Raw genomic sequence first — 27,008 nt, 5'->3', positions numbered from 1 at the left:
AAGCGACCTCAGGAAACTGCGGTCGCCAAACCTGGTGGAAGACTGTAGTGCAACTTCCTAGGGGCATAAAGATTGTCTCCTCGGGCCTTTTATCATATGCATTTCCTAATAGTCCGGGTGGCCCCAGGTTGTGACCCTGAAATTATGGACTTAGGATCATGCCTTAGTTTCTAGGCGAGAATAATCGGAATCCGGGTCGGCAAGAGGGACCTTTTCCAAAGAACAAAAACAAAAACAAAAACAAAAAAATACAACAGTGAGGATTCGCTGGTGGTCACCCACCCAACTACTAACTCACCGGCGTGTGGCTTAAGTACGGCTGAGCGGACGGGAAGCCCTGTTTTCCACACCCTATGGTCGTATGTATCATGTTACTTGTGGGAGAGAATTATATACTGCAATTGATTGAGAATCAATGGGTGAGTTTGGCTCTCTCGGCGGGCGCAAGAAAGTGAAGGGCCCGTAATATCTTATTCAGAAGAATGTGCATGCATTCATAAAAGAAGGAACGGACAGGGGGAGAGAAATATATATGGGTCCTGAACCCCGTAGGTATTTTGGACATCCGTCGTATAATTCTTGGGCGGGTTTGCTGGATGGATTTGCTGGATTTAATGCCGTAACGATCCTCGAACCAAGGAAATCCGAGAAAATTAGATCCACCTTGTCTGGTTCACCATCTTGTGGGAAGGCCGCAGTAGCTTGAACATGGGCTAGTTGGGTATATTCCGGGATTTCAGAGTGTGGAGTGTCATCGCCATCATCACCGAGGTCATCACATGTTGTATATCCCGGGGTTGGCATATCCAGGTCAAGTACGCGACGGAAGAGGGATTTTGGTTTGAGGAGCTCAGTACCATTGTGAGGCTCGGGATTATTGCACTCATCGTAACCCAACATCTGACTTGAAATGGTATCCACAGTCATGGATCGTTTGGTGGTGGTTTTCGGTTTGTTTATATAGTCGAGGACTTTCGAAGCCGGAGAATAAGGAACATCGGCGAGGAATCTGAAGGTAGTCATGTACGGGCAGACGATATAGGCGTCATCCACAGTAAATGGACTTTGAACCACGTCGTACCGGATGGCTCCTTTGTTGACAATGATCATCCTTGAATTTGCGGAGCGATCTGGATCAACCACAGTGGCAGCAGCAGCAGCAGTCTGAACCAAAGTGTAGATGTTTCCCTCGTCGCCGAATGGCTTGCATTATATGCAGTATGTCTGTCGTGCGCACCCGTGCACAAATGTGAAATTGAGACTATTGCGACTTTCTGTAATTCCTTTGGTCACATTGAGTCCCTCGGGGGTGTTCAATATGTTCTGAGATCCAGTTGCATGGTAGGCAAAAGTAAGGCGATTCCAATCAAGATACCGACGGGTTAACTGCATATCAAAGTCTTTGGTTTTAAAGCAAGATTCATCGGCCGATTCCACCATCGTCCTTTTATTGACCAAGGCATTTGTGACTCCAGGGCTTGCAATTCTTTTTTGAACGGGTTGGGATTTAATGCCATCCAAGGAAACCTAACCCACAGTATCGCAGTATTTGCCGGATTCTATCGCTGACGACATATTGTCGTAGATGTGAAAGTCACGGCGGTGAGTGTGACCCCCGAATCCCTGCACAAGAATCTCAGGTCGCGCTTTCCGGAGTGTCCATTAGAAGGGGGAAGCTGCTTTCGCTCTTAGGGATTCCAGGCTTGACGGGGTTATGACCAATAAGCACAAACAGATCGATATCTTGGCGATTGATTGCGTCCTTAAACCAGTCTTCTTCTATCATTTCGGCAGCCGGCTGGATTCTTGTCATGTCTTTGTTATTATTGGTCCCATCAAGGATCACCCCAAACGCCATAATTCGGAGGCCCTGCTTCGTTGTGAAATATCGAGATCTGCGGCCCATAGAAACCCATTCCTTTTCGTCTGGTTCGCCATCCTGACAGTTATTGCAAATATCAACATTGCTTGTCAGGTACTTGTCACCATACACCTTGGAGAACTTGGTGAATGTGTTGTACGCAATATCGACCGCAATTAGCTCGTGGTTTCCTGGTGTGAGAAGATCATAGTCGATGTTTTCGAATATAGGATTCGTGACCTCCCCATTGGGCGTTGTTATGTCGCTGAGGCCATTTCCATCATGAAAATTGCCTGCAGATAAATATTTTATTGGCATGAATTCAGACATGTTACACACTCGACGTACCGGTACCCAGGTGAATCCGCGCAATTAGCGCCGTAAATTGACCCCGCGCAAGTTGGGCACAAACTTCCTTTTTCTTCACAACAAACATGGCCTTTTCTGTCCAAAACATAATAGGCACTCCACTGAACCAGGTAGCTGAGTCAAATATTGCACTCGCTCATGTGAATTTTGATTTCTCTCTTTTCAAATGTGAAGCCCCCGTCGAACTCCTTCCCCTTGGCAGACAACTTTCGAAGGCTCGACGGGAAACAGCAGAAGATGGGTCATTCCACATCCTTGCGCGCCGACTAGGCGTGCTATTTGATGATGTTCTGCCAGATGTACCAGTCCTTCTAGAGGCATATGGAACCCGCGCCAGCGATATTGTGCAGGAGACTATGAAAAACATTAAGAACTCCAAAGTGATTGTGGATGGGTTTTTTGGAGGTCATCTCGGGATCGACTCGACTACAATATGGGCTAGTGCGACAAGTGGGAAGTCCGTCCTTCGCATCCACCTTCTTGCTTGCTTGCTGGCTCGAATTTGGTCTCCTCAAGAGGCGACCGCAATTTGGAGTGAGCTTGTAGCTCATCGACAATCAGTCATTAAAAGCCAAGCTCAGTCCGCCGATATTGCGGATAATTATTTGGCTCAGATAGCTGCTGCTCATGAGATTGATCGGGACTCACTCGGAAGTTGGGATGCGAGTGCACGGGCATGGCTGGAAGTTGCTGATCAGGCGCGAAGGAAAGAACAGATTCGAGTTCGATTGATCGTGAATAATCTTTCAATTGGGATCAAATCACAAACATCCTCCGATCAAGCTTCCTCTCCGAAGATAAGGTCTTATGAAAGTGTCCTTCTTAATCTCAACCGTGCGCTTTCCACCCTTGAGAAACTAATTAAAGGCGAGCCCCAGCGGATTACGGATGGTGGGATTTTGCTTGGGTTAATCTCCTGGCACATCTATCCAGATCTGGTTGTTTTGGGCACAGCTGGACCAGATATAAAGCAGAATGATACTCTCGTCAAAGCAAGTGGAATTGTGACCATATCCGTTGCTCCTGAGGCCAGCCCTCGCACAGATGGAGTGTATTGGTCCCTGCCGTTAGCCAGTCTCAAGTACTATGGAACAGTTCAAAGGGAGAGGTCCACAATGCGTAATTCTCCAATGTCAGTAACCCAGCTACAGGCTCTCGTTCTTGGCGCATCATTGGGTGCAGATGATTCTACATTTATTGCAGCAAAGATCTTGCAATCACTCTGGAATGTCTTTGGCTATCTATACAAAGCGAAGCTATACAAAGTAGCAAATCAACCGCTTGAGATGTCGCAGGACCTGACACACCTAACGATTATCGATCTGTTGAAAGATGATTCCCTAACGTTAAGGGAATTGATGAAGCTCCTACACCTATTACTTCCATTCCAGGATGGCATCAAACTTCTTTTGTCGGAAGAAGACCACGAGCGAAATACAGCAAGGCAACTCATGAGATATGGCAACAATTACGGCAAGTCTTGGATTGGAAATACCATTGAAACTCCGCCAAACTTCTTCGGGCTGGCAACATTTTTGCCTTTGCTTCGCGTGATAAAGATTCCCAATGTGAGAGTAAAAGTTCTCCGTGCAAGATGCAAGCATTACTCACTCTCACCTTCTCGTTACGTGATTCGCTATCGGACCGAGTTTAACTCGTGGGCCTACACATCAACTGAAACCACAAGCTCCGAGTCTTGTGAAGGTAGAAAGAGGAAATGGGATCAGTTTCAAGAAAATGAAAAAGAGGTTGAACCGCTTGAGATTCCATCAGAGGAAGACTGGATTTGCCTTGCTTCGCTGCAAAATTCTAGCTCTTCAGGTGAGAACTACTATAATCCTTATGTGAAATACGAAATTACCCACAAGCAGCACGATATGTTCTCTGAATGGGTGGAAGAGACTCCTCGAACTGGCCAGCCAGTTGTATTTGACTTTGCTTTCGGTGACCACAGTATTGCGGCCGTCTATGAAAGAAAGACTACAAATCAACCCGCATCAAAAACCTTTTCAACTGAAGTTCCACTCGAGATAGTCCAGGATTTATTAGAACAAAGCCTTCTAAACCTTGATCTTGTCGCAGAACATCTTTTGCGTCATTTCAGCACAGTGCAATCATCCCATGGCACCTCTCTCCTCGCTCTGGGGTGGATTGTGGACTATTACAAGCACCATTTACCCCATGCAACTATATCGATGGGTATGATAAAGACACCCATTCGCCTGTGGGATTGGACTCAGTCGCTGGTCAAGGAGCTTGAGCTCTTGAGCCCACTTGCAGAAGAGCAAGCGCGTGAAAGAAATATACCTCAAACGATTTACCCCAAGCCATTGTCCCGGGAATACGCATTTGCGGCAATTCTGCAATTTGAATCTGGTGATATCAGCGTCGACATCACAAAGCTCGCAGAAGTGCTAGCAATATCAAGCGGAAATTCTCTTTTCATTGCTGACCAATTGCTCCATGATCCAATTTCCCCACGGAATATGTCCCCCGGGGCTGTTTCGCATGTCATAGGAAATGTTGGCAAGCCAGGGGTTACGCTTTTGATTTCTCCGCCAGAACTCGAGATTCGTGAACACGATGTTGAGCGGTGGCATTTTATCAACCATAATCCATTTGATGGAGAATCATGTGGTGGCAGGTTTGACGGCACCTCTCTTCATATGTCCTTTACTGGGTGGGAAGGACCTGTTAGTCTGGAATCCTCAAACTCCCAAGGAATGGAGGCCTATTACGTTGAGACAGTGGTCTCAATCAACGATTGGGGGCAGTGGGTGGGCGACATAGATATATTGAAGGGATTGAGAAACTTGGAAGTTGGAGGGCCTGACTTGGCTGGTGTTAAGTGCATACACGACCCGTCCTTTGCAATGTCGGGTTTGAAAATGATTTCCATCGATTGTTGGGAAGAGATTTTGGATCCTCCAACCGGTGTCCTTGTACTGCGCTCGACACCCGCAACGCACGGCCGGAGTGAACATTGGCAGTGGATGGTTAGATTAGCTGCGACGAGCGTTGGTTTTTCGCGAAAGTATAAGTGCATATGTTTGCCAGTGGATAGGCCTTTCTGTTGGACTTGCGTGGCTTACAAAATGGGCCGTTCCGGTGAGAGAAACGTTCTGCTGATTTTTTGAAGAATGGCCTGGGTGGTATGACTTGCCCTATCTATCATCTAGAGCGCAGCGCGAGAAATTCCGCACAATGATTTTTTCTGCGAGATGATAAGTTTGAAATAGCCTAAGAGGAACTACAACTATCTATCGACCAAAGGCACGTAAAAATAGAGACTTGCAGCGATTTGAAAACGTACTATGCTGTGATCTGTGCTGCCGATGTGTGAGCTATTCTAATACACTATCAACATGCACAACCATCGCCATTACTATTGCCATTTCCAGTAGACTTTGGAGCAAAATTTGAGGATTTCAAAAGCGCGCTTGGTCAGGTTCACTTGAATGCCGCAACATGAGCTAACCAATAAATATCCGGTCAGCGTTGTTGGGATAAAATGCCTTTTTTGAAGCAACGTGACGAGATTGCGCACAGTTTGTACAGCCAACTTTATCATCAATTGTGTTCCCCAGTATTTTGACAAAGCAAGAAGCTGGCAGCACTTTGGGGTCTATGTATTCCTTTGGTCCTTTGCGATAACTTCTCCTTAAAAGATTTTGCGGTGTTTCTGGCAGGATTAGCTCACTTTCTCTAGCGTATCACGGAACCCTGTGCTTTCAAACTGACCGGGGACGCCGAGTTCGATCGCTAAGTCATTCGACCCGATGAGAAGTATGTCAACGCCATCTACAGCGGCAATATCGTCCACATTCTCGATGCTGTCCTTAGTTTTAATCATCAAAAGCACAGTGGAGGTATGTGCGTTGGTTTCCTAGATGGTTATCTTAACTGGAGTCGATCGAAGACCAAAATCCCTATAGAGAATACTTTGAGATTCCTACTGCGGCCTCTGCGTTTCCAAGATTTATTCTAAAAGCCGTCAGAATAGTTTTATTTGGTATATAGAACGAGCGGTTTACCTTTATTATGGATATGTCGGAAGATAATACGTGATATAATGATGATCTAATTTCCTACCTGTCCTTCTAAACATAACTAGAGGCTACGAGATGGGACTAGGATTTGCCTAGCACGTTGCGGGCTTAAAGAGAACCGAAACTAAGTCTTTGGCCGATCTTGTGGAGTTCCATCGAATATTCCCTGAACGCTCATACTCAGAGGTTAAGTACTGGACTCGGCGGATAAAATAATAAAACTGACTAGACCCATTAGAAAACCCCGCTCAGAAATATCTTGAATCGGTTCTTGATCAGAAAATGAATGACCCTGGAGGAGTACCAGGATGCATTATTGGAGGCCAGAAAAATTGCCATCGAAGAGGGCATTATCGAAACGCTAGATTCTTATAATTTAGATGCCCTTTTTCTTCCCGCTTGGACGGAAATGAGCATATATGCCGCATGGGCTCGTAAGTTCCTTTCTCTATAGTACCAACGTTGAACCATATAGTGGAATTCTAACAATTCTACAGAAGCCCCAACTGTTACCGTACCGCTTGGGAAGTACAGAGATGGTAAACCTTATGGTCTAGGGTTTGTGGCTCCTCGGTTTGATGACGGCAAGCTACTACAAATTATGAATCTATACGAGAAAGCCTTTCCCCCTCGGGCAGTTCCCCAAAAAAATGCGATGGAAACGATGGGAAAGGTTCCTTCCTGCCTCGCGACTATCTCTGAGTATTATGATTTGCGGATCCACGGTCAATAGATTATCTCAGGTTCTATGGGCCTTTTCTTCCACAAGAATCTGTGCCACCTGGCTCAGCATGTCAACCCATTTCTTCCCCCTTGGTGGTCAGATTAGAACCCTTAAACCGTAAAGAATATTGTTCTAGTTATATATGAAGGCACCACAAGCCCCATATCTACATCAGACTGTCTACAGACAACACCAAAATTGACCCAAAAGGCAACCAGCGTGTGACGACCCTAAAGGGCGCCGGTTGGACTCACATCCACCAAACGAAACCCGGTAGTTCTACAATAGGAAATTCCCGAACTAGAATTAGAGTATGGAGAGAAAGTCGCCCAATGAATTCTACTATTTAGTGAATAAATACAGTCTTATTAAAATATCTCATATTCTATAGAGCAAACAGAAAATTTAGGGGGGGAATAATAACTAAATTTAAATCCTTGCGGCTTTGGGAGGAGCCCGCAAAATCGACTGCTGTGTCATAGAAGCCACTAAATTCCCTCCCTCATCCCACAATTTACTCTCACTGTATGTGCGGCCATTTCCAGCATAGTGATTGATCACCTCCCTCAAATGCCACTCATCCATTTTGGGTCGTGGCGTAAAGATCCGCAGAGCAAAATCCAAGCTCGAACACGCACCGACATCATCGAAGAACATGTGGTTGTGTGCCAACGGCAAGAATGACAAAACACCATCCATAATGAACCCCAAGCTGGCAATTTGTTCCCCTTCTGTCTGTAGGGGGTGCTTGACTCGAAACCAGTCCCCTGACGACTTTTTTGTCGGAGACAATTCTTCCTGGCTGGTTTTGATGGTCTTAGCCATCCCCATAAGATTTTGAGCCGTGACTCCTTCCGGACAGGGGCGACCTTCGTAGAGATTCCGGGATAGTCCGAATAGCGTATTGAAAGCTTTGAAATGCGGCTCTGATATTTTCTCGGCTTTGACCCAGTCCTCCACAAGGCGGTCCCAGGGTACACAATCCTGCCAGTGACTGTAACTCCGAGTGGGTTTGCTCGAGAATGTGAGGACAGACGGCTCATCCCTGTGAAAGTCGGCTAGGAGCTCCATGCATAGGTTCGGTTGGCCAGTCGAGGGGTCATTTTGTTCAACGGCAACGCGGTAGGTGACAAAGCTCTTCGATTGGCGGAGTTTGACAGGCGTGCATATCAATTTGATTTCAGTGCTTACTGGTCGGAGGTAATGTCCAAGCGCCGAGTGCAAGTGAAATCCATCTGGGGTGGTCTTATACGCAGCGTGTATCGCGAGAGCGACAGCATAGCCTCCGTACGCGATGGGTGCCGAATTCCCCATCTTTTGGGGAAGGTGAGTGGAAACATAATGATCATGTAACTCTTGCAGCGATACATGTTCAGCTAAAGTGGTCGCCATGGTTGTGACCTATGGTTGGATTGACTGAGGTATTGAAAGACACCGTTGACGCGCGGAAAAGATATGGTAGGTGGTAAACAGAGGATGATCTAAAATTAAGTATTTGTTGTATAGATGAGAATATAAACTTATCTGCCATTTTCCCTCGGATATAGTTACCTCGGCTTAATGATCCCGTCTGCGATGTGTATCAACGATCCAGAACGGTAAGAAAATTGCGCTCTGATTTGCACGTGGATTTTGTTTAGTGATCATCGATCCACTTTCCTTTCAGCCGGAATGCCGATACGAGATGAGAAACGGATACTCAACAGAAAAACCCTCATTTTATTCACATATGGCGCCGGGGATATTGATGTATAATTATTTCTCAACCAAAAACTTTCATTGATACTATTTTAAGCCAACAACAATACAGTATTGGGTGAGCTTTCCCCCCGGTCTCTCGATCAAACAGTTCCTCCTGCCAAGTATTCTCTCACGAACCCATCCAAGTCCTCTTGTGGCAACCCCAGGGTCTCATTCCATAGCCCTTTAGTCTTGGAATAGTTCGCCAATCCTCCCTCCCCAAGTATAGATCCAGTAATCATAGACAAGGTACCAAGTAGTTGTCCTTCCTTCACTTTGGTAGCCCAATCCCGCCAAAGATTCTCCACGGTGTCTTTCGAAAGTGTGAATTTCTCATTCGTCGCTCGCTCAAGGGCAGACAAAACTTTATTCTGCGTGACAGTGAAACTACTCACATAGACATATTGATTCTTGGTCAGGTCGGGATTTTTCAAAGACCGAGCGATTGCTCTTCCGACCTGATCAAGACTTGTGGCTTCGTAGGAAATATCGCCCCCATCAAAGACCGTGGCAGTACGTGCAGGCATATTAAAGCCTCCAAATCCGGGGATGTTCAAACCCCAGTCGAACATGGATCCCGTGATCACTGCTGTCCAAGAGATTTTGTCTTGTTGAGCCTTGAGATAGTCGACGGTCTGGATCTTATCCACGAGGAATGGAATGTACTCAGAGGCCGAACTATCCGAAGTGTCAATGCCGAACTCGGATGGGAAGAAGACCTTTACGCCGGCGGATATGGCGGAGTCAACAAGAGACTTCTGGAGGGTCAAGGCATCTCCAGGGACGATGCTGGAAATCGTGCTTATGACTGCGTCTTTACCTCTGAATGCATCGCGCAGTGATGCCTCAGAGTAGTCGGACTTGATGTGTTTCACACCTGGAGGCAAAATGGCCTCAGATGATTGTCGAGTGAGTCCGGTGACCTCGAATTTCTCGTCCAATAAGGCCTTGACGGTTGATCTGCCTACATTTCCACCTGGTCCGATGACCAACACGGATTTGATAACTAGTTGATGAGGACATGATGTAAAAAAAAGGACCAAAGGTAAGAATTTGTAGCAAAGTAATGTATGGGTCTTGACAACTAATATATGAAGATGTAGAAATTTCTAATACTTATATAACCTCAAAAAGATTCTAGAAGTCTTTAGACGGATTATAAATCCATCTTTTATATATACCATCAACTCTATCAGCTTTAAATGATGACTGAACAGATTCCCTGTGCGAAATCGGGAGGCTCGCTGGTTTGAAAGTGATTACTGACCAGCTTCCAAATCCAGAAATAACACACAATGGGAGCAATTCTCCATTCTCTGTTCATTATGGATTAACAGTTTATTTTTCACTATTGCTCGGGAAACACTCCAATATATTAAGTACAACGAATGTGAGATGGATTTCTAGCCGGAGGGGGAGCGAGTAGGTACCACACCGCACCCACTCCATATATATGGCAATTGAAAAGTATGACAGTGATATCAGTAACGTATGAGCGAGTTCTGGATGGCAGAATTCAGCTCGAAGGGCATTTTCAAAGCATGAAGCAAGCATAGCTCAACCACAGCTCTTTGCGGCAATGGCTTTTGGACGTAACGTCCCCGGTACATTGCGATGAAAGTCTGGAAATTGAAGTCATCTTCAATGAGTTCCATGCGATTGGCGATCTCGATACACAAGTTACGAGCATCGCCTGGAAGGTACTCGCTGGCCGTCGGAGCCATCGAGGTTAAAAACCGAGGGACAAAAGCTTCCATCATAACGGCTAAGTATTCTCTGTCATCAGCAGTGCAGGGGCGGAGGTCGTCCCTTCCAAGAACCAGAACTGCGCTACAAGACAGACTGTCAGGCCTATCGAGCATATTCAAGGATAAAGACTTACACATAAAGAAACGGATCTAGTGATTGAAGTCCGATCCCCATTTGATCGCTGCTCATTAGTATCAGAAACTATCGTGCAGAGTGTGTAGTAACACCTACCTAGGGACTTCAGCCGCAACAAGGGAAGGCACCGAGACATTTTTCAATAGCCTTTCAACCAATGGCTTTGCTGGAAGAGGCCTCTCGCTTTGGCCATCCATGCTGTCGTATATTCCATTGTTGAAGTGGTATCGGGATGGACTATCTTCAAAATTCTCGCCAAATAAGCTTATTTATTAGAACATCCTTCCGACGCCAGGGGAATTAGGCAAGCATAGCCTACATTTGACCTTCCCCGTTGAACACCAGAATTTTGGCGTCAACGGACATTTGAGGTGGAATTGGTATGTCTCCATGGTTTCCGTGGAAGAAAAAATAGCGTAAAGAGCCTTGTCCGTATTGTGAATCCACCATGTTGTGTGATGCGAGTTCCTAATACCGTTTCGAAGAATTCCGTCAAAGCCAAAAGGAGAGAGCCATGCGACTGTTCCGACGATCCCAGCCATTTCTGGAACGATAACACACTAAGACATGGAGCCACTTAGACAGTTATTTATTGGGCTCCGCTACGTCATCTATTCTATATTTAAACGAACTTAACCCCACTAGAGTGGGGATATTGAAAACCATCAGAGTCGGCCTTGTTAACTGTATTCTGTATAACTTTATGAAAAGTAAATGTTGGAAATGCTCGATCAGGATTTGAAAAGTTTGGAGACTGAAATTGCTCCAACGGATTATGTAGTTATAGGCTTATAGCATGAGTTGGCACAGACAGAGTCCCTTTTTTTATATTGACATGGAACGTCGGGTGATATCGTAGAGCTTGACTAGGCCATGGGTGACCCCTATATACAAAGTACATATGTCTTCGTCGTACCAGGACCAATCAGCGGCCAGAGAAACTATATGTCCGACCGACTTATGGTCAAGCGACAACCAACTTACCAGGGAGGAAGAGTTTGCATCATATGAACAGGACTTTCATAATCAATATCAATTCCACCCTTGGCTCGTCGACTGAATATACAACTTGGATTCTTTTAGAAGAACTTTTTATGGCGCCCTCTCGATAAACTTTACAAATAGACCATGCTGCGGCGTAAACCAACGATTCTTCAACCCATACTTCTCCTCACTTACCAACGTCATCTCAAATCTCAGCATTAGAGACGGAATCACCTTTTTCATCTCCATCAAGCAGATCCAACGTCCGCTACAGGTGTGTGCGTCATGACCAAAAGTGAAAAACGACCTGTTCATAAGCTCACGATGGTTATCATCCGTCTCCTCTGGCAGCCACCGCTCAGGACGAAAGCTGTCAGGATCGGGAAACACTTCCGGGTCGCGGTGCAACACCCACGGGTTGATGCCAACTTCTGTGCCCTCAGCGAGATGGAACCCGCACAAATCTGCACCTTAGGCGGGAACGAGGCGGGCGAGCATCATACCGACTGAGGGATGTAGCCGGAGAGCCTCTTGAATGACAGCTGCGAAATAGGGCAGCTTATTAGCGTCGGTAAATTGAACTGGAACCTCCAGAACACGGAATTCGTCGTAGAGCTTATTATAAAGGCGGCGGTCCTTTAGTATGTGGTAGAGGATGGAACGCAGGGCAATGGCCGTAGTATCGCTCCCTGTGGAAATTTTGCCAAATGTATGTGTCATGATCTCTCGGTCGTTGATAGATGAGGGATCTTTGGCTTAGTTTAGGAGCAATCGCTGAAGAAAGGTCAAAGGCCCGCCCTCGGATGAATTCTGCTTTGCGGACTCGATTTGGGACATGGCGAGCTGCATCATTTCCTTATCGCCGCCGCCAGTGCCAAACATGAGCCTGGCTATAAATGGCCGGCCCAGGAGAAATTTATGAATCCAGGGGATTTGTCCAAACTGTTGTATGTCAGCCAGGTCAGAACTGTACCTCTTAGGGCGAAATGGGTGCAAAGAGGACTCGGACTTACGATTGCCATGTAGTCGGCGACAGTTTCCAGAATGTCGTACATCTTCAGGACGTCGCATTTTTCAATGTAGTTGAAGTCTCTCCTAAACGTGACAGCAAGGACGGCATCCATGGCGTAGTCTTTTAATACGCTTGGCATCTTAATGGGCTCCCCTGCTTGGCGATGCAATTTACTCAGCAGTCGCTCAGTCACTGGGTCGATCTATGACTCCATCTGCACTAGGCCGTTTGTCGAGTACGCATTAGACGCGTTCCTTTTCATTCTCGTATGTAGAGTCTTAGCAGCTAGTATGGATCATCGGGTACACGTGATGGAGTTTTACTTTGTCAGTCAGAACAAACGTGTCCGGAACTAAGCCCTCGTCATCGTATGTCGTAGAGAGGTTGTAGAACCGAGATTTATAGAATTTCATCCCAATGCCGTATAATTGGTTGATCTCGGTGGGGTCGGCGATAGAGAGTAGATTTGGCGCCAGACGTACGATGTTGCCGTATTTTCGATGCAGTTTGATGTCTTCATCGTGGGAATTGTTGTTATAAACTGAGAGGATGCGGGGAAGGGAAGAAACCCCTCGCAACCATGGGCCTGGTATCCTCCAGAGTTCCCCCTTCGTGTAATTGTAGACAAGGTGCGCGATAACAGTCGAGAGAAGCACCAAGATCCAGTGGGCCTTTAAAAGTGCTACCGTTTCTTGGACCATGGTAATTGCTTGCCGCCTCAAACTAAGGGCAGCTGGGTTGAAGCTGAGATATTGTCTACAAATGGAGATTTCGGAGAAGTAGAGAAGTGGAAGAGAGAGAGAGAGAGAGAGAGAGAGAGAGGGCTAGGTCCCACCAGGGCCGCCATTCAGCATTTCTACTTAAATATGAATGGAACAAGAAGAAAAAAACATAGTGGAATAGCGCCGATTGACCCGCATTTGCTACCCTAGGATTCCCATTTGTTAGAGAGCTGAAAGTTATAACACACGGATTAATGGAATAACTTTATAGAAGCAGATAGGTCTCTTGCAGAACTCTCTCACAGGTGATTGATTGGATGAGTTCTTCCGGCTGGTGCATTTACCTACCCTCTATATCAATACTATTTGGGCTCCCAATTCGGCCTCTGGATACAAACATATAGACTATTATTTATTAGAAAATAGAATATAGAGCCAAAAAAGATCCAAAAAAAATATAAAACAAAAACATACAACAGTGAGGATTCGCTGGTGGTCACCCACCCAACTACTAACTCACCGGCGTGTGGCTTAAGTACGGCTGAGCGGACGGGAAGCCCTGTTTTCCACACCCTATGGTCGTATGTATCATTTTACGTCTCGGAGATAATTATAAAGTGTAAAATGATTCTCATTACTTTTGCTCACTTACCGGTTACTCATGACGTTCTTTCGATCGGTTATCCGGTTAACAAGTCAAATTGGTGTATGTTGTTTGAAGGGTTTCCAATGTATAGCGAGCGGAAAAGTGGTTCGAGTGAACTTCCAGGATGGCGAAACGCGGTTTGAGCAATGTAAATGGGCCCAGAGCCTTTGGGAACTTTTTTGGGGGGTTTTGGGTGGAGATCAAAGAGGCGGGCATTCGGGGACAGCAATAGTGGAGCTGGACGATTCAATCCAATTTTAAGACAAATGCTCCACTTTCGTGATGGATTGCCCGATCTTCTCAAATTCTGTCAACTCCGGACGCGGTATGCCTGTGATCCAGAGATAACCCATTGTTGCCTTGCTTCGTTAGTGATATTACAGTAGCCAAGGAGAATGAGCTTTGGGCTCAGTTCCTCAAGTCTTTGTATCAGTACAATTCTTGTGTCCTACCCCGCATGGGTTGGCCAACACATACCTGCATGATCTGGCCTTACCTTGTGTGTACTGTTTGTCTAGTTCTCATAGAGCCTTTAGGGTATGGCTCTCCTTTGCCGAATGGGAGATTGGCGAAGAAGGAAGAGATGGATGAAAGACTCTGCAGGTGATGCCAAGAACGATGTTGTTTTGTGAAGTGTAAAGTGATAATTCAGCTACCCATATGATTGTGGTGAGTTCACCACTATATAAAACCTTAGCGCTAACGAAAACCACACGTGTCCTGGACATAATCCATTGGATGTGATAGCACCACGTGAGTTCGCTTCTCACAGCTTAGAAGCACCATCTATCTTGGAGGCGGTGATACGGTACCACATTATGGGAAATTTCTGACAGGACAGCAACTGGTAGGAGTCCAGGATTATCAGGGATATTACATTCTGCTTCCAGCCTACTTAGAATTGAGCGGCGCAGATGCGTCTTCCAAACCCGAAAACTCCTCAGAAGTGACAACCAGCTGAAACATGTAGCAGGTCATCTACTGACTCATGCTGCATTTCAATCATTGACACTAAATTGCCATTCAGGGCACAGATGACGTGTTCCGCCCGCTTTGCAGGACAACTCATACTTGCATTACCTTGCATTACCCTGCTTATCCCTCATCCTCCGCATATATTAGATGTAGTCAGGCTTCCTCTCATCTTGATTCTTTATATCTTTCTTAGAAAATCTTATGAGCATTTCTTGATAGCCGGCGAAGTTAAAGACTGAAACATGGGAAAAAAGAAAACCAAGCAGCGCAAGTCGAATGAGGAGCCCAGGGGACTCCTCATCCCAGAGGTCTCTACTAAAATTGACTACCATCGACCTTTGTCATCGTGAGTTGTTTGAATAAGTCATAATCAGCGTTTTCTGACCTATTCACTGGCCCTACGAGTTCCCTCTTGTTACCTTCATTATAGGGAGCAAACAATATGGCATTCCCGCTCATTTCCTTCGGAATTACCCAAAGCTCACCATTTCCTTTCTTGGGTCATCGACTATCATCATGCCTAATGTTGATGAAGATGTTGGGCATACCGTGCTGCACTTCTTATACACCGGCGGCTACGAGACAGTCAGCTCACCTCTTGATGAAGGAGCATCAGATATCGCCAGAGAATACAAGAGGAGCGTTCTAGTCTATTATGCATCAAGGACTTGGGGCCTAACTGATCTTGAAATCCTTGCTAAGCAAAAGATGAAGCACTTAGATGAGGACCTTCCTATTCTTGAAATACTGCGGGTCGTGAGGGACGTGTTTTCAAGCCTTCCCGCAGATGAAACCTGGCTTCCAAGTTACATTCGAGAAAACCTGCAGCGATTACCAAAGCCTGAAGATCCAGGGCTTGATTTACACGAATTTTACAATATTCTCGGTCAGGACCATCAATTTGATAATGCAGTGATGAAAATGATCCTCGAGATGCTATCTATTCGCTTATGTTCTATGAAAGATCAGCACGGTAAATTATCTCCAACAGATTCAGCATACGGTAATCAGACTGAACTAATTCTTTTGTGCATCATTAGCGAAGACACTGAACGGCATCAATTCAGAAGAATCCCCTCTTCGAGGGCCATCCCCCGAAGATCCCAAGCCTATCCCCGAAGAGCCTGGACCAGAACCTGTCTTCGAAGAGCCTGAGCTCGAGCCTGTCCTCGAAGAGCCTGAGCCCGAGCCTGTCTTCGAAGAGCCTGAGCCCGAGCCTGTCTTCGAAGAGCCTGAGCTCGAGCCTGTCCTCGAAGAGCCTGAGCCCGAGCATGTCTTCGAAGAGCCTGAGCCTGAGCCTGAGATTGTCCTGGAAGGGTCTCCTGCTGAGGGAGGTAGCGAACAGTGGATCATTCCTCAAGTTTCTGCTGATGCTGACGGCTGGTCGCGCGCTTCTTTGTTACCCGGTGATACGTCTAATGCTGAAATACTACCAGAGGCTACTGATAAGGGCCACATAGCGAGGATCTCATGCTCGGACTTAAGTCTGTATGAGAATTGGGAAAATATATCTTCAAAGAAAAGAGCTAAAAGGGCTAGCAAGCTTAGGTCTAGAGGACTTCCTGTCCCAAGCGAGACTAGTTTCATTTCAATAGTTACGGCTTGAGAGTGATTTGGAGAAGCTTCAGCCGGGCAATTTAACCATTTACTTCCTGTTCATAGATTCGTACAGTAAAGCGCCAAAATGAGATATATTAAATCTACAGATATTGAGGTAATCCTTGGGCCTGGAGCAAATTAAGGGTTTAGCTCCTCAATTCATGGGAGGGTAAGAACGAATATAAGAGGCTTCTACTGTACCAATTCGACCACCCTCTTATATGATCAGTTCGGTATTACCTTCCTCCACTTTGGAATAGCACGGCCTCCCTAGCACTTCGGTGGAATCGTCCCTACACTCTACCACCTCTCGTTCCCCGGAGCTATAGGCCCTCTGGGAATTATGATTCCTACTCTGGGAGCAATCATTATTGTGTCTGGGGACCATGCAATGGGTCATGGGGCCGAGTATGGTCCCAGGAACGTTAAAGGTCCTACTGGTGGGATCTTGAACAGGTAATCAACCAATATCAGATATAAAATTTAGAATGCGGGCAATTTGACTGATTTCTTTACACGATATTGATATAGTTATTTATCTTCACGTTTACTTCATTGCCGAAAAATGATCGTTACAATGATTTGGACACAATATCCGTTGCAGGATTGCACCCATGACTAGATAAATCTATCGATCAAGCGAATCACCAGAGCGCAGGGTTTCATCCATCGTAGGACCTAGGATGTAGACTGTCTAACAATCATGAAAATCGTGGTCAGTCTACGAGCAACGGGGAAACGTGCTACTTCCGGGATGTAAATTTTCCACGCCATCACAATTGCATAGAGGGCTTAGGAGTACAAGCGCCTAGGCTTTGACCAATCTTCGGTTAGACCACTTGTGATTGATTGTCAAGTGTGCTTCCCGAGAATGGTTGTTTTAGGGGAGGGCATAGAGGTGTCAATTGTATTGAATCGACAAGCCAATACATGGTAGATATTATCAGGTAAAAGTACGAACGAAGCAATACACACGCACTCATGTCGCAATGACGATGGATAAAAATAGCATTGATGAGCTGCCATTCAAGGAACGAAATGTAGGCTTGGTCATCGCCGTAAAATTCAAACATCCATTGAGACAATAGTAGAAAAGCAAAAGATGGGGTATGAATGACGGGTCCATTTTTGTATTAAACCCATAAAGGAATCTACTCACGTAGATTCATAATCAGCAAGTGACCACGATGGCCTGAATCCATGCGTGGAAAGTGCACTCCAATCGAGAAAATCCAATTTCTGAAAAATAGAGAGACAGTCTATCGATCATCATGGAATCATCAAAGCTTTTCCTTCGCGGCGAACTCCATCCTCAGTGGCGTCTTTGCGGCAGATCGTTAGTGGATTGAATATATCCCAGTATATCCGGTAGGGTAAATCCAAGCCATCAAATCGACGAAAACCCATGTTTGTGGAAATATCTTAAGAAGACAAATGGCGTGGGCCCAGCGGAAATGAAGCACGGCAATTGGTCTCATTGAACTATAATCAGCTATTGACATAAGTCCTGTCTAAGGTAGAAGTATTAGCTAAGTCTATTCAGCTCGATCTAGCTATAGATAGATGTCTTAGCATATATATGATTGGTACCTGGCGCCTATGCCCCCGCGTCACAAAGCAGAATTGCCAAGAATTCAGACCCTGTTGAGTATGAAAGTTCCAGGATATTGAAAGCCCTATATGTCTCTAGTAAATCAGAATCGTGGTGCTCATCATGACATCAAAAGTTAGTAGTACTAGTTTAGTCCTACATCTACAAGGCCGAGGAAAAAGAACCTTCCCTGGTCAATCGAAAGTAGTAAACCATGGAGAAAAATTGATGTTGAATATCAGACCTTTTCTGTATTTTCACAGTCGTTCATCAGTACTGTTGAGCAAGACATTCAATCAAGCTGATCGGTTATCCCGCGAAAAAGTAAGCACACTGGCACTACTGTAATATGAATTATTTATCTCTATAGCTCTTAAGATAGGAGACTCGCAATTCAAGTAAGGCTACAACGGTTTCTATGATGAATTTAATGGGATTCCCGAGTGCAAGCTACAAGTTCTCTGATATTATACTAGGAGATCATGGTCTGGGTTGGCCTAATTTGTGTCAGTGACTTTCAAAGGACCTTCGATGTACGTCACACTTTGTGGCTCATATGTACTGGTCATTCAGTATTTATAGAAAATCTTCCGGAGCCCAAATGAGCTTAGGAGTGTGGGTACCATGGCTTTGGTATCTATATTAGTCCTCGGCGGTGGATAGGCAAGTTTATGCTGAACTCAAAGGACCCTCTACTCTTTTCAAAGAATAAGACTAGAATAATTCCTTCCAACAAAAAATTCTCTTTTTTCTTTACCAGACCATATTTTCTCAGAACTGTTTTATTATCTCCGACAATGTCTAAATTATCTAACGATAGTCCGCAATACGAATCACACTATCAAAGCCAAGATGATATACTTATCATTGTCATTCAGAATGAAAGACGCTTCCGGGAATGGGCGCGAAAAATTGGGGATCTTGATCCTAGATTCGAAAAGATTTGAGATGCCCAAAAGGTTTGGAGTATGTACTTCAAGGGGACCGACTACTTGATGAAATGACAGACTTATCCAGAGAGATTACGAATATACTCGAGGAAAGAATATCACATGGCCAGAACGAACTTTATGATGCCATGAAAAAGCTTTCTGATACCGAGCTTGATCGCGTCTTTGCTTCTTCAAAGCTGGGCACAATATCGCATAGGCAACCTGAGCTGACTTGGAACCACAAAAACAATATAGACGGCCATGGGAACTTCAAATACAAGTCATCGAGGGCACGGATGTTTTTCCACGCTATCCAGGGGGTATGGAAACATCTCAAGGGCCGGCCAGTCTGAGACTCTTGGGATCGGCAGCTTCCTGCGAGTCGCTTTTGTTTCTCTATGAGAGTCCTGACGAGGCATTATAAAGAGGGGAAAAATAGCATATTGGTATTTGCTTCTGTGATATGTTTGTATCTTTCTTTATACCAGTACCAAACCTCTACACTTTGCTATGATCGTAGGGCCCCTCTGGTGTGTCGGGAAGCCACGCTGAAAGAACTTCTCCCAGACTTAGTGCGGTGGGATTCTGAGCCAAAGGCTCATTGGAAAACCGAGAATTATCCATGGAACCGAGATATCCAGATTCCAGTGGAGCGAGGATGCGGGTAGATGTTGAGAATGAACGGAGGCTCGATTTAAACAAACAACTAATGGGCCGTACGCATAAGGACATTACATTACATATGGACGACACATCATGGCGATGGTGCAGCAAGGGTATACGTAGATGCTAACAGACGGTGTAGTTCACAAACGGTCGTATCCCAGGGCCTGGGATTATTGACCAGTTGAGGGGTCAGTGCGGCAATCGCGTTACTCGGTGCTTTCCGTCTGGATTTCTCACTTTATTTCTATGTTGTACGAATGTTGAACGGACTAAATATTATGTATGCTTTGTTTTGTTATCAAACCCATTTTATCCCTGGTTGTCAGAATCTGTCAAAAACTATGATTTCTCAACCCAAACCGGGGTTATCCTATAGTGTATGTTTGCAGATATAGACTTTTCTTCTAATGATTTTTCTATCATACCAAGTATATAGATTTCCTAATTCTCCAGATTCTTCCTACTTGAGAATTGCTCGTAATTTCAAGCGCTATCGATAACATCGATACTTGCACGGCCGCGATCTGTGCTCGCAAGTACACGGGAGGGCATTCGGCGAGTTTCTGTCTGTAGGGATCATCTCGTTGAACCATTCCTCTACATTTCATTAAAATCAAACTTCAAAAAGCTACGAAATTTGACCTGCTTACCTTGGTATTCCCTTTGAATATCCCACAGGCATTTTCCTCTATTCAATATCACCGGTGTCAATCGATCGATCCATTTGCTGAACGAGATTCCGGCCGTTTCAACATCAAACTCAGCGCCCTCACTCGGTTCGGTCAAGTCATCAAGTCCTCGGATCCAATATTGCTGGTGGTCACATGCGATTTTTGCCATGGAAAATCTCTGCAGCGACAACTCGTCCCGGAAAAAGTCCCAAAGGAGCTTCCACAGAAGAGATTGTGTAGATGTGCGATCGTCCAATATCACTGCAAAGAGTGTGAAAGTGCTCAGAGTTGGCTTGGCAGTGGTAAGAAATGACTTCAAGTCACCAGAAGTGAGATGAATCCAATGAAGATGAAGCTCTTTAAGCTGGGTAAATTGGATATGCCGGGAAAGCTTTCCAAACGGAAGTGCTGGCTGGTCATGGCCGATGTAGTGGCCTTGTGAAAATGCCAGTACTTTCAGGCGGGGAGCGACCTTGATGATCAGATCAAACCAAGTCAGAACCGTCGTAGCGTCATGTGGCTTCAAGATATCATCAAAGCCTACAGGCCTCCTAAACACTACATCAGAGGCTATAGGTTTCTCAAAGTATGTACATATGCGAAGATCTTCTAGATGCTCTAGAGCAGAAAGAAGAGAATCGTATTGCGATTGTGGGAGATTGATCTCGGAGAGAACATCACCATAGTTATCAGCACCACATGTATGCAGTTTTCTGATTTTCTGAGACCCAAGTGCTTGGAAAAGCCTTAATAGTGCCAATGAGCTAAATTTAGTCCTCCAGGGCCCACGAAGGCGCGCTAAACCCTGAGGCGAGAATCGAAAGTCTATTCGATCTCTAAGATGGCGCCAACCCAGAAATCGAACTTTCTGCTGTCGTGGATCAAGTAAAAACGGAGTCGTATAATGCGCGAGTCCAATCGTGTCAAGCTTCTTGAAGCATGCAATGCATTTCCGAAGTCTAGTGTTGAGCGTTTCTGACAGCAGAAAATTGCGATTGTCTTTGACCATGGTTTGATATTTGGCATACCGAACTCTAAACTTACCACCCTGTAGCCTTTCGCAGCTTTTTGATGAGACGGCGTAATCGGACATTCTCTTTTTATTTCGATTGGTACCCTCGAAGATGGTTGGTATCATCCGTAGTTCCTGAACTCGTTCGCGGATAAATCCTACTTTCGCGATCTTTTCAAGGTTACGAAGACCGTCGCTTGTCGCAAGAAATCGAAAGCTCTTGAAATACCGATCCGAGAATGTATCGAGCGACTGTTGGTATAATTTGCGGTCTGTTAATCTGAGCGCCTGTAACCCTGATAGCTGCAGGTAGCTGCAGATTTCACGCACTAGCTCGAGTGGAAGAGATGTGATCGACATTGACTGGGATGCTTGAAGTAAAGATATTGCTCAGAATCTATGGCAAGATTCAAATTTGGCGGCAAAAGATCCCTTTCCAAAGTCCCAAAAAAAAAGGTACGATTGGAGCCAGATGTTTCTCAAGGTCGTGGTGGACGGAAGGAGGTTGGGGATTGTGTGTCCCGAGGTCGGGCATCTGAGACCGGAACCATGGGCACAACCTTGGAGATCCAGGTTCCTAGCGTGAGCTTAATCCTGCTTATGTAACAAGAAACGCCAAGACTCCAACCAAGGTTTTGCCGGAGCCGGCAGCCCTAAGTGGACCTTGAGAACCCATCCAATTCCCATGCAGAAAAAAATTGAAAAGAGCAAAAAAAGAAATCTCAGGTTTGGTTTTTAGGAATAGCCGAACGCGGGGGTCGAACCCGCAGCCTTAAGATTAAGAGTCTTACGCTCTACCGATTGAGCTAGCCCGGCTGGGCTGTTGAAAGATGACAGTTCTAATGATACTTGGATGGATTCAGCCGAGAAAACCACAATTCTAGTATCCATCACACTCATATTGTGTACAATTGATATGCCCCTTCGCATTGCAAATTATAGCGCTCCTTTGTCTGTTAGTATCACTTGTGAGGGCAGTCGGTTAATGATATGTTCTTGCTTGTTGTGGTTACATAAATCCGACCTATTCCAATGTCCTGATTCTTTAGCCTTGTATATATATATATATAGTGCGACCTTCGTATATCCCCTCCAATTTATATGTTAAGTGATATTCCAGAATGCATAGTAACACAAACCATGGTATCGCCACTTCTAGCATCATGGATGGCAACAGAAGGAATCACATGCCAATAACTCTTTTGCCACCAGATGAGAACCGTGTTGTCATGGTGGTCCCCCAAAGCTACCGTAGTTCTCACCACAATTACTGTACGTCCTTCATCAGATATAGGGCTAATATAATAATAAAAGGGCATACAAGTTTGTTTGGCCTACGGTAATAGCTCCGGTGTCGATATGCACCTGGGCACAGGCTGTATTCTTGGTTGCCGGATAGAAACTCTCCCAAGCTCGGTTGCATAGAGGATTATTGTCCCCGGAAATATCTATGCTGTCCTTCATATCCTGGTACCATCGAGAGGACGTGATTTGGATGGGTTAAAATAGCAACGGGAAGGTACGATGACTCGACCATCAATGCCGGCTTATGATTGATCGACCTTGACTAGGGTGGGAAATAGTCAGTCTAGATGCACACATATAGGTGAAAGTAATACATATCTTCGTGAAAAGCCCTGTGAATACTTGAATGTGCACATGGACGTTGTATTGAAGTAGTTGTAGATGTGTCTTTAGAGGATAGAAAGGTCTAAAGAGGTCATTAGAGTGCGTGGGATCATATAGAGTCAAATTTGACCTCGCCTAGAGTAAAAAGTAGTTCATGGTACTCCATGCTGCAGGTGCGTCTTTGCAATTGACAGAAAGGATTTTGAGATTAGTTCTGGTCCGCGTAATGAGCTTGAAATGAAAGAAAAGCCCCGAGACCTTTAGGGTTTAAGCTGTATATTTGTATGACAAAGGCTAACAAAGAATGACAGTAGTGGCTTACTTCGGAGAAAACCCACAGTGGAGTTATGCCTCCAAGCTCACGAGGCTCAGTTGAATAAGACATCGGGAGTACATTTTTACGTCTCTGGGATTGTATAGGAAAGCAAAGTCTATATTCGATTACAGAAAAGGGCTTCAATCAATGTAACACAGAAGAGGTTGACTAGTCATTGAGCAAATCAAGACATATAGCCACCAGCCACGTATCATTCGACTCAGGTGAAAGTCAATTCTGAGCTTTCGTTGATGTCGACTCATTATCCTCTTCGTCAAAACCCAATATCTCAGCTTTCCTACTACCAACCGGAAAAACCGGCGATTCATCGATCATGTCAAATGGACTCTCACAGCTATCCACACATAGCCCCCAGAAAGCAGCCAATTCAATCCGATCATAAGCATTCCGTGTATTCCGATAATCATAATAACCCTGAATACGCTCATGCTCTTCTTTCGAGAGATCGAACCCCCTCGCTTCACGACAACATTCACAAGCAAGAATACAATTCCCTACACCAATCCTACGCGTTGGATCAATCGGACGGTTAACACAACATCCGCAATCCCGAGAACAACATCCTTGCTTTCCAACACAGTCCTCAACAAGAACTTGATGCGTGTACCATCTAGGATGTGACCGCCACAAATCGCATGCCCTCTTCACAACTCCTCCAAATTCATTCTTCAGCATCCACCATTCGCGTGATAGCATCCAAAGAAGCTTGCGCTGGGCTTTAGGATCTTCTTGTACCTCCTCTGATTGGTCGTTTCTTTCACGTAGGGATAACTCTAGTTGAAAATGATGCCGAAAGTCTTCCTCGGTCTCGAGAAGCTCGGTTATTGGAGGGTGATGTTCATATGTGGTTCTTTTGTGGATTTTATGTCGATATCGTTGGAGGGCGTTTAGATTGCCGGCTTCTTCGAGTGCAATTTCCTCCGGGCTTTTCTCGCCATCGATGGGAATTTGGGGGATCTGGGGTTTGGGTCTTGGTCGATGATAGGGCAACCAACGTCTGCTTAAATAGGTAAATATAGAGGAAGACATTTTGTGCCTGGTTGATATGCGGTGATATGAGTTAATAAATAGAAAGTAGATTGGAATGTTTTTGTTTCGAGTCAACGATTTATCCTGATGTCAATAGTCAACGGGCTGCCAGCCATATCACCAACCTTTGTCCACATACTTCCCTTGTTAACTATACATATGTACTTATGTAGAGAAGCCCCTCGATAGTTTATGCTTTTTACCGCCTTGTATATTGTACATCCCGGATTTCTACTCCGCACTATTATGCCTAATGTTAATTATGCCTAATGTTATTCCTATTCTGGTATTTTTCTACATACCTGATTATTACTTCTCTTATGACACCAGGAAGGAAAAAGACGGTTAAAAAGACAGTTGAAAAGACATCTAAAAGATGTCCACAGATGCACCTAAATATGTATCTTGTTCACATGCAATAATTCCCAGAGCCAAAAATGCCCAACATGCCTGCGCCCATCACGGATCTTCCAAACTAATCCCAAGATACGCTTCCCAAGTCCGCCATATGCAAGTAACCGACCACAAATCAAGTCATCGAAGTTGGCTTCTCAAGGTCAGTAGCATCCTCAGTTCTCCACAGCGACGTAACAGTCTTCCACTGTGTATAGAACCGGATGCCGTCCTTTCCATAGAAGTTAAGCATTCCGGTTCCAGCAACACTTCGCTTGTTACCAGTGAAGGAGAACATGGGAAGGGGGACAGGGATGGGAACATTAATTCCAACCTGACCGGACTCAACACGCTTCTGGAAGTGCGTCGCGCTAGATCCGGACTGGGTAAAGATGACTGCGCCGTTGCCCCATTCGTTGCTGTTGATAATATCAATTGCACTGTTGATTGTATCCGCATCCATGCAAAGCAACACGGGGCCGAAGATCTCCTCTTGGTAGCATCTCATTCCAGGTTTCACTCCGGTGATGATAGTCGGACCGACCTGTAAAATTGACGTGTTAGCAGGATGATTCAGGTAAAATCATCACAGGGACTTGGGACTTCCATACCCAGTTTCCATTAGGGAAACCCTCGGGTTTCTGATCCCGACCATCTAAGGCGATAGTAGCACCCTCCTTCTCGGCACTCGAGATGAGGTCTACACAGCGATCCCGGCTCTGGGGTGTAATCAACGGACCCAGATCAGAGCGGGCATTGAATCCGCTCCCAGCCTGGTATCCCTTGGCACTCTCAATCAATTCCGGGAGCCATTCGCGAGCCTTACCAACCGTAATCAAGACGCTCAGCGCCATACAACGCTGACCAGCTGCTCCAAACGCAGCACCGGCGATAGCATTCAAAGCATGCTTCTTATTACTATCCGGCAAAAGAGCTGCGTGGTTCTTAGCTCCCAGATTCGCCTGCACACGCTTTCCATTCGCGGTGCCACGGTTGTAGATATATTCGCCAACCTTATTCGACCCAACGAAGGAGATAGCCTTGATCTCCGGTGCGTCCAAGATAAAGTCCACAGCCGGTTTGGATCCATGAATGACGTTCACAACACCCGGCGGGAAACCCGCTTTCTTACACAGTTCAGCGATGATCATCGAAGCACCGGGTGCGCGCTCAGTCGGCTTCAGAATCAGGCAGTTACCAGTCACGATGGCAATCGGGAGACTCCAGAGAGGGATCATGGCGGGGAAGTTGAATGGACAGATAGCCGCGACGACTCCAAGTGGGAGACGGTAGGAACGGGTTTCCATATCCTTTGCTACCTCGAGGACCTCGCCGGGAAGCTGGGTGGTGATTCCGCAGGCGGTTTCGCAGACTTGTAATCCGCGGAGAACGTCGCCCTTTGCGTCGGCGAAGGTCTTGCCTTGTTCTGTGACGATGGAGATTGCTAGGGAATCCATGTTCTCGCGGACCAGGTTGGTTAGCTTGAAGATCATTTCTTGTCGTTTCATGATGCTGGTGCCTCGCCAGGCGGGGAAGGCGTTTTGGGCTGAGATCACTGCGGCTTTGAGCTCGTCGAGGGTTGTTTCTGGGACTCGAGAGACTACATTGTTTGTTGCGGGGTCGTGGACATCGATCCATGTTGTTGTTTTGGAGGCAAGGAATTCATTGTCGATGAAGTTTTGGGTGTCATAGATTGTATCAGGCTTGTTGTGATCGCCTTTATAGTTTAAAGTAAGGAGGTGAGTTTGGGCCATGACTGCGAGTAGATAGAGAGTCTTGAAGTTGAATGTCCAAGTCAAGGGATATGGGGGCTATGGGGGCTATTTATGTAAATCGGGGAAGTGCGGGGAAAAGCTGTAATGTTAGCTCTGCATACGATAAAGACGATAAAGCCCCGCAACGAAGTCCGATATCTCAATATATTTACCTATATTGCAGATCTTATCTGTTTAGTAAATTCTATGTTATCTAGAAACTTGGCAAGATGATTTCCGTATCTATATAGATGCTACCTATACCAATTCTATGGGAGGATATCAGATTGAGTTATATCCCGTGATATATATACATGTCCTTGGCGATCCTGGATGCTTCCCTTTTCAACGAGACATCCTTGGGAGTGGGATCGTGGGGTATACTCCCGGCCAATAGAAAGCAGAGGAGATGCCAACCTTGGGAGTCCA

The 27,008-nt window shown here is 45.6% G+C and overlaps 11 protein-coding genes across 11 annotated transcripts; 3 read left to right on the top strand and 8 right to left on the bottom strand.

Annotated features, from left to right (window-relative positions):
- Positions 1-474: 474 nt before the first annotated feature.
- N7455_011573 (uncharacterized protein) lies at positions 475-1,110 on the bottom strand (the record flags this gene model as incomplete). The annotated part of the gene is made up of 1 exon (XM_065606703.1): positions 475-1,110. One exon carries the CDS (start codon positions 1,108-1,110, stop codon positions 475-477), a length of 636 nt encoding a protein of 211 aa, XP_065459869.1.
- A 526-nt stretch (positions 1,111-1,636) lies between these two features.
- Positions 1,637-2,191, bottom strand: N7455_011572 (uncharacterized protein; the record flags this gene model as incomplete). The annotated part of the gene is made up of 1 exon (XM_065606702.1): positions 1,637-2,191. The coding sequence occupies one exon, from the start codon at positions 2,189-2,191 to the stop codon at positions 1,637-1,639; it is 555 nt and encodes a 184-aa protein (XP_065459868.1).
- A 104-nt stretch (positions 2,192-2,295) lies between these two features.
- Positions 2,296-5,342, top strand: N7455_011571 (uncharacterized protein; the record flags this gene model as incomplete). The annotated part of the gene is made up of 2 exons (XM_065606701.1): positions 2,296-5,226; positions 5,295-5,342. The coding sequence occupies 2 exons, from the start codon at positions 2,296-2,298 to the stop codon at positions 5,340-5,342; spliced, it is 2,979 nt and encodes a 992-aa protein (XP_065459867.1).
- A 1,223-nt stretch (positions 5,343-6,565) lies between these two features.
- N7455_011570 (uncharacterized protein) lies at positions 6,566-7,012 on the top strand (the record flags this gene model as incomplete). The annotated part of the gene is made up of 2 exons (XM_040954523.2): positions 6,566-6,713; positions 6,777-7,012. The coding sequence occupies 2 exons, from the start codon at positions 6,566-6,568 to the stop codon at positions 7,010-7,012; spliced, it is 384 nt and encodes a 127-aa protein (XP_040815196.2).
- A 420-nt stretch (positions 7,013-7,432) lies between these two features.
- On the bottom strand, positions 7,433-8,395 carry N7455_011569 (acyl-CoA thioesterase; the record flags this gene model as incomplete). Its single annotated transcript, XM_040954318.2, has 1 exon — positions 7,433-8,395. One exon carries the CDS (start codon positions 8,393-8,395, stop codon positions 7,433-7,435), a length of 963 nt encoding a protein of 320 aa, XP_040815229.2.
- A 449-nt stretch (positions 8,396-8,844) lies between these two features.
- Positions 8,845-10,605, bottom strand: N7455_011568 (aromatic alcohol reductase; the record flags this gene model as incomplete). Its single annotated transcript, XM_065606700.1, has 2 exons — positions 8,845-9,749; positions 10,233-10,605. The coding sequence occupies 2 exons, from the start codon at positions 10,603-10,605 to the stop codon at positions 8,845-8,847; spliced, it is 1,278 nt and encodes a 425-aa protein (XP_065459866.1).
- A 1,114-nt stretch (positions 10,606-11,719) lies between these two features.
- N7455_011567 (Cytochrome P450) lies at positions 11,720-12,331 on the bottom strand (the record flags this gene model as incomplete). The annotated part of the gene is made up of 2 exons (XM_065606699.1): positions 11,720-12,075; positions 12,115-12,331. The coding sequence occupies 2 exons, from the start codon at positions 12,329-12,331 to the stop codon at positions 11,720-11,722; spliced, it is 573 nt and encodes a 190-aa protein (XP_065459865.1).
- A 36-nt stretch (positions 12,332-12,367) lies between these two features.
- Positions 12,368-13,324, bottom strand: N7455_011566 (Cytochrome P450; the record flags this gene model as incomplete). The annotated part of the gene is made up of 3 exons (XM_040954516.2): positions 12,368-12,553; positions 12,625-12,825; positions 12,947-13,324. 3 exons carry the CDS (start codon positions 13,322-13,324, stop codon positions 12,368-12,370), a joined length of 765 nt encoding a protein of 254 aa, XP_040815041.2.
- Positions 13,325-15,482: 2,158 nt separating this feature from the next.
- N7455_011565 (uncharacterized protein) lies at positions 15,483-16,452 on the top strand (the record flags this gene model as incomplete). Its single annotated transcript, XM_040954363.2, has 2 exons — positions 15,483-15,939; positions 16,007-16,452. Coding segments are annotated over 2 exons (903 nt in total), but the record flags the coding sequence as incomplete, so codon positions are not given.
- A 3,792-nt stretch (positions 16,453-20,244) lies between these two features.
- On the bottom strand, positions 20,245-21,797 carry N7455_011564 (uncharacterized protein; the record flags this gene model as incomplete). The annotated part of the gene is made up of 2 exons (XM_065606698.1): positions 20,245-20,351; positions 20,405-21,797. The coding sequence occupies 2 exons, from the start codon at positions 21,795-21,797 to the stop codon at positions 20,245-20,247; spliced, it is 1,500 nt and encodes a 499-aa protein (XP_065459864.1).
- A 3,164-nt stretch (positions 21,798-24,961) lies between these two features.
- On the bottom strand, positions 24,962-26,579 carry N7455_011563 (CoA-acylating methylmalonate-semialdehyde dehydrogenase; the record flags this gene model as incomplete). Its single annotated transcript, XM_040954328.2, has 2 exons — positions 24,962-25,369; positions 25,437-26,579. The coding sequence occupies 2 exons, from the start codon at positions 26,577-26,579 to the stop codon at positions 24,962-24,964; spliced, it is 1,551 nt and encodes a 516-aa protein (XP_040815114.2).
- Between the last annotated feature and the right edge of the window lie 429 nt (positions 26,580-27,008).

Source organism: Penicillium solitum (assembly GCF_028829755.1).
Source record: "Penicillium solitum strain IBT 25940 chromosome Unknown utg000009l_segment0_segment0, whole genome shotgun sequence".
In the NCBI taxonomy this organism is placed as follows: domain Eukaryota; kingdom Fungi; phylum Ascomycota; class Eurotiomycetes; order Eurotiales; family Aspergillaceae; genus Penicillium; species Penicillium solitum.
The sequence above is the reverse complement of the archived record's forward strand: the minus strand, read 5'-3'. Positions and strand labels throughout refer to the sequence as shown.